Source organism: Propithecus coquereli, unplaced genomic scaffold, assembly GCF_000956105.1.
Source record: "Propithecus coquereli isolate 6110/MARCELLA unplaced genomic scaffold, Pcoq_1.0 Scaffold449, whole genome shotgun sequence".
Classification (NCBI taxonomy): domain Eukaryota; kingdom Metazoa; phylum Chordata; class Mammalia; order Primates; family Indriidae; genus Propithecus; species Propithecus coquereli.
This window is the reverse complement of record NW_012150274.1, coordinates 419,810-425,809: the sequence shown is the minus strand read 5'-3', so window position 1 is coordinate 425,809 and position 6,000 is coordinate 419,810. Positions and strand designations below refer to the sequence as shown.

The 6,000-nt window shown below is 65.3% G+C and overlaps 1 protein-coding gene across 1 annotated transcript in view; it reads right to left on the bottom strand.

Annotated features, from left to right (window-relative positions):
• Window positions 1-1,106: 1,106 nt before the first annotated feature.
• NACC2 (NACC family member 2, BEN and BTB (POZ) domain containing) overlaps window positions 1,107-6,000 on the bottom strand; it is a 28,654-nt gene continuing 23,760 nt past the window's right edge. The window contains exons 2-5 of the mRNA XM_012654833.1: window positions 5,343-5,507; window positions 3,450-3,555; window positions 2,860-2,957; window positions 1,107-1,786 (exon numbers count right to left, since the gene is read on the bottom strand). Coding sequence (XP_012510287.1) covers window positions 1,281-1,786; window positions 2,860-2,957; window positions 3,450-3,555; window positions 5,343-5,507 — 875 coding nt within the window. The 3' untranslated portion in view covers window positions 1,107-1,280. The remainder of the gene's footprint in view (window positions 1,787-2,859; window positions 2,958-3,449; window positions 3,556-5,342; window positions 5,508-6,000) is intronic.

The window sequence follows — 6,000 nt, the reverse complement described above, 5'->3', positions numbered from 1 at the left end:
GCACCTGGGCAAGTGGCCACACCCGCAGCTCACACCACCTGTGACCCTCACCACTTAGGAAACAATACTTCAACTTCACAGTGAGCACTCCAGCCTCCAGCAGGCCAGCCCTCCTCCCCGGGCCCCCCCCGACCACGTACATCCCTGGTCCCCTTGCGGTGTCCACACCTGCAAACCACACCAGCCCGGGCCTGTGCCCGCCCACCTGCAGGCTGGGCGCCCCAAGGCGTGGCGGCCTCCTGCCCCTGCAGAGCCCCTCCTTCCTGAGGCTGGCCCTGAGCTCGGCCTCCACACGTCCTGGCTGCACTTCCTTGGACTCCTCCGCCCCCACTGGGGTTGGGTGGACCCTGGCCCGGTCTGGGGGCATGGCATGCACCTGCCCACCATAGGTGACCTGCCCCAAGCCATGGTGGGCTGGGCACAGGGACACCCATCCCTCCCCAGTTTTTTGCTCTGTTGGGTCTGACAATTTCCAAACAATATATGAAGCAGACCTAAATTGCAAAAACAAAAAGACAGACAAGCATAATCCCAAAGTGGCAGAGGAGGCAGCGGGTGGTGTGGCCACATCAGCCGCGCACGTCCACCGCGGGGCCGGTGGACCAAGGGGCCGCAGAGCCGAGAGGGTCTAGCAGGGCAAGGACGGTGCGTGGGGAGCTGGGCAAGCACCCTGCGTCCACCCCCGAGTGACCGGCCACAGCCACTGCTGCACCCTTACCGCGGCCCCCCGCCTGCTCGCACGCCTGCACACGCCAGCGCACACGCGCCCCACACAGGTGGAGGACCCGGTGGGCTTGGCCTCTGAGTCTCAGGAAGAAGGAAAATAAGGAGTTTGGCCCCTGGGCCACAGCCCTGCCCACCGCCCAGAGGGGGCCCCGGGAAGGAGCAGAGTGTCACGGGAGGCACAGCCCAGCCACAGGCCACCACTGGCCCCAGCTCTGGCTTCAGGGTGGCGAGGGGGGCAGAGTGGGCACCAGGGGCCTGGCAGCCTCTTGACCCCTCCCGGAGGAGCGGGGAGCTACAGCTTGGAGACTAACCTCGCGGATATCAAAAGGGAACCCCGGGGCTCTGCAACTAGGTCCCCAGAGGCCTAAGTGTTTACAGTATAATGAATGCATTTGTTTCCTTCATCAATTTTAAATACAAGCAGAATAAAAATCACATTTTTCTCAGGCAACAGTAGCAGTTCAGTAGGTAAGTGGCTTGATCACATTGGTTTGTATTAGTAACGCATGCAAGCAGCTCTAGTACTCGGTCCCTCGCGCGGCGCCCGGCTCCTCTTACAAAGTCCCCGCGTAGGCGCCCTCTGGCCTCCTGGCCGTGGCGGCCGGCGTCTGGGGCCTGCTGGAGCTGGCGCTGCCCTGCTCGAAGGGCGGCGGAGGGCTCTGGCCGTCGGCGGGCAGCGGCTCAGGGGCGGCCACCTCCTGGATGACCGAGCCGGCCCCGTCCACCTCCTCGCCGGCCTCAAAGGCAGGGTTGGCGGCACTCAGGTCGACATTCACGGCGTCAGTTCTCAGCGCCACGATGGTGGCCGTGTCGCTCCGCCGCTCGGCGTAAATGCGCTGCTCGAACACCTGTGCCGCCGCAGGCGGGAACTCGGGGTCGAGGGGCACGCCGGCGGCCGAGGCGCCCATGACCGTGCGGTACATCTCTACGCCCTCCGGCAGCATGGACTTGATCTTGGGCAGCCAGCGCTTGCGGACCCGGCGGGCGTTGGTGCACATGTCCGCGGCGATCACGTTCATCTCGCTCTCCTTGAAGCTGGGGGCGAAGTTCTGACAGTACACTGCAGGGACGGGGCGGCAGAGAGCGCGGCGTGAGCATGGCCGCCTGCCCCTGCTCGGCCCACCCCTCCTGCGGGGCCACGGGACCAAGACGCCCTGGACCAGCCTCAGGGCCGGGGCCTGTGTGCTGGAGTGGCCAGTCCTGGGGCCAGGCCGCTGGAGACCGGTGGCCCCCCACGGGCAGGTCCGGCAGCCCTGGCCGCCGGCCCACCTGTTTTTAGCCTCTCCTGGCCTCCCCACCTTCTCCTGCAAATTGGGGCTGATCAGAGGGTCCTCGCACAGGAGTGGGCAAGGACCGAGCCTGTAGAGACTCTGCCCTGTCCCCGTCCCCATCCTGGAGGAAGTGAGTGACAGATAGCTGCCGCTGTCATCGACTAAAAGCACTCTCCTCCCTTGTCCATGGGAGCCGGACCAAGGCTGGGCCTGATTCTCCAGATGGCACCAAAGCCGGAGGCAGGTCCCCAGGGGCAGTGCCAGCCTCACCCCGCCCCCCGCCCCCGGCGCTTCGGGGCTGCGCTCACCGGCTGCAAAGGCCCCACTTTTGCTTTAAAACAGAATGAGCCTCACGAGGGTTGTTTTAAGCAAGAAAGTAAGACAGTGTTTCTTGAGCCGACAGCCTAGGAGGCCGAGGTCTTGGCCGGCCCAGCCGTGCGGGCAGCAGGCGGCCTCTCCCACGCCGGGGGCACGGGGCAGGCGTCTGCCCCGCCACGGGCTGGGCCCCGCCCGCGTGCCCAGGAGCTGGAGGCAGAAGCCGGCCGAACAGATGGCACAGCCTCAAAATAACTGCGAAATGTAAATAAGGGGTTTTGTTCAAAAAGGAAAATTAGATCTATTTCACATATTAAAATAGTTTCGCAGCTGAATTCATCACACTTGGAAACCTACCAAGAACGTTAACACCTCGAGACCTGGCTGCCAGAGCTGCCAGAGCTGCTCTCTTTGCCTCCTCTCCCCGCCCCCATCCCGCGGCCGCCTCTGGCACCCTGCGTGGCCGCAACTCCCCTTGGGCCCATCCAGCCTTCCTCCGCAGGCACCTGACCCCAGCGACCCCGCCCCGCCGACCCCAGGCCCTCACGTTTCACAGCGTTCAGGACGCGGCTGTCCAGCGGCTTGCGGCTCGGGTCGCTGGTGGACGAGCGGATGCCGGTGCCACAGCTGTTGGCGAGCGTGTTCCTGCAGAGAGACGGGGCAGGGGCGGGTGAGGTGGCCGGGCCGGGCCAGAGCGACAGCTTGCCTGCCCCGCGGCCTTTGCGTCCACCCGGCAGGAGGGCACCCGGCCGGTGTGTCCCAGGGAACATGGGCCCAGGGTAGGAGCAGGTGCAGCCCCCCTCCAAGGGATGAAGGAAAAGCCCCCCAGGCTCGGGGTCGGGAAGATGACAGGGTCAGTCTTAGCCGTGTCCGCGAGGACCCCGGCATCTGAGCAGGCTGCTTCGCCCTGGGGACGGTGCTGCTGACCCTTCGTGCGACGGAGTAAGCGCGGCTCTTCACCTCGGGGCGCACAGGCCCTTGGGGAGACGCCCCCCGAGACCCGAGTCCTAGTCTACGCCCTTCCCAGGGCCTCCCACATCCCAGGCGCTGGGGAGTCAGGAGCACGCGAGGGCCTTGAGCGCTGAAGCTCGCAGCCAGAGGAGACTGGAACCTTCCGCCATCCACCCCCCGACCCACCTGTCAAAGAAGGTGGCCAGGAGCCTCCGCAGCAGCACTTTGTGCTTCACCCCCGCGCAGAGGTGGCAGTTCATCAGCTGGCCACGCGTGATGTACACTCCGGAGCCTGCGGTCGCCAAACACGAGAGGGTGAGGCCTTGAGTTCGCCTCGGAAACGCAGGGCTCACGACCTTCCCGGGGGAGGGACAGGTGTGCTAGGGCCACGGCAGGTGGGCGGGGGGCCGGGCTGGGGACCTCTGGGGCCTGTTTTTGGGAGAAGCAATCTCCTCTCCTGCCTGCTGGTCACAAGGACGTGCCACGGCCAAGGCCACGGCCCAGCAGACCCCCAGCCACAAACAAAACCACAGTGGCCACCCCCTGCCCCCAAGGAGTCCCAACCTCCCAGCTGTCCTTGCTGTGCTGAGGCCCTGTCAGCTGGAGGTAGCCGCCCCGGCCTCGGCCACCTTCTGGGAACACACTTCCAGGGGCCGCCCCTGGCCCTGGCTTGGGAAACACTCTGGCCTCGCCGCTCTGTCTCGGCCCAGATGCAAAGAGTCTCGGCCGGACCGGGGGTCTGGCTGCGGCCCCCGTGGGCCCAGCACTGACCTCCCCTGGGTGCTTCACAGGGGAAACAGCGCGGGGCAGGCAGCCGGGGTCATGCCCCCCGGGGAAGTGCCCGCCCGAGTGCCCTGCCAGGGCGAGGTGACCAAGGGACTGAACCCACAGCAGCATCAGACCCCGCGAGGAACAAAGGGGACGTCGCTGTCTGGAAAGGGAGCTTTGGAAACCGCCGGAAGGCTGCCCCACTCCTTAAAGGAAGGCACAGTGTGAATGCAGCGTGGCGGGCACAAGGAAACCCGCCCAGCGCTCAGGGGCTCTGGAAACTTTGTCTTGTCTGACTCCTCCTCTATCCTTGGATTTCTCGCAGACCACACCCGGAACCCTTCCATCGCGCTCTTTCTGGAGGGCTGGCCCGAGGGAAGATATGAGGACCTTGCTCTTGTCAGGGGACCCTCGGTGTGGCAGCCTCAGGGCCGACTGGTCCCCACGGAGGTCGTCGCTCTGGCGACAGCTACACGGCGACCGGCCCCCAGGAACCCACCTGGCCTGACGAGCCACCACAGCCCCACCCTGCTGGCCAGGTGGCCCAGGAAGCTGCCCTCCTGCAGGACGGAAGGCCCCACAGGCTGAGGGTGGCCCCAGGCGGGGCTCCCAGCAGAGGGGACCGCACCCGGGGTGCCTGAGACACCGCCCAGGGACTGGCCGAGTAGGGCGCGGGGCAGGGGCAGGGCGGGCGGCCCAGGAGGGCGCTGGGCGCTGGGGCCAAGGCCGGGCCCGAGGGGCCTGCCCAGCTGGGGTTGGGACTTCTCGGCAAACCGAGGGGAAGAATGACCAGAAAACGGCTCGAGCGTCACTGAGGAGGGTGACCACATGTTAAGTTTCATCTTTCTGTTGAGCGGCCTTCAAGACCCACAAGGAGCCGCAGTCCCAACACCTGGAAGATAAACCTTCGGACGGGCACAGGCCTGGCGGGCCCGTGTGTCTGCTCAGAACTGCATTTCTGCGCTGCCGTTTGGAACCCGGCTGTCACCCCCATGTGGCAATTGGATGCTTGGGGCAGGGGCTGGTAGACTGTGCACGGCGTGGTCTCACCGCGACCTAAATTAAAACACGTGATTGCAGCCCCTGCCAACCAGGAGCCCCAGCCCAGGGGACTCAATTAAAATGCCAAATTAATTCAATTGAATAACTCCTCTTAATGACACATTCTTCTAAAAGGAAATTAGAGGAAATTTAAGATGTTCTATCCTTTTTTTTTGACTAATTGGTGATGAGTACATTGTTCATGGCTCTGAAAAAAAGTAAATGAGCGAGGACATTTGCATACAATAGGCGGGTGGGACGCGGCCTCACCTGCCACCAGCTCCAGCTTCTCACCAGGGTCCCCCTCGGAGTAGAGCTTGGGGTGGCAGCGGTATCCGATCTGGCTGATGAGGCTGGCGGGCAGGGCCACCAGGTCGCGGCGGATGAGGACGCAGGAGCGGCTCTCCAGCGGCACCGGCTCCGGCTTCTCTTGCACTGCAGGCCCAGAAGTAACTCGGTGAGGGGCGACCGCGGGCAGGCTGAGCCCTGCACGCTCCCGGGGCCCGGCCAGACCCGCCCCAGCCGCCCCCTCTGCCCACTCGGGGCCCTCCTGCCCCTGGCCCTGCCCTGGCAGGGAAGCTCCAGTGTGGAGTGAGCAGAGGACGCAGGGAGCGGTGCCCGCCCAGGCTGGGCACCAGTGGCTGAGCCCAGGAGGCGTCCACCCAAGCTGGCCTGGACTGGGGCTGAGGCTGGCAGGGAGGAGAGTGCACGTGCAAAGGGTAGGGCGGGGGACAGCCTGGTGGTGGCATCGAGGCTGGAGGTGGGGCTGGCACAGCAGGGCCTGCAGACGGGGTTCAGCCAGGCGGGGCGGCCCCCGCGCTGCCAGGAAACTTTGGGCAGAGGGGAGGCTGGGAGCTAGAAAGGGTCCCAGGTACCGCTGCCCCGGCTCTCTCCTTGAAACAGCCCCATGCCAGAGACAGCCGGGCAT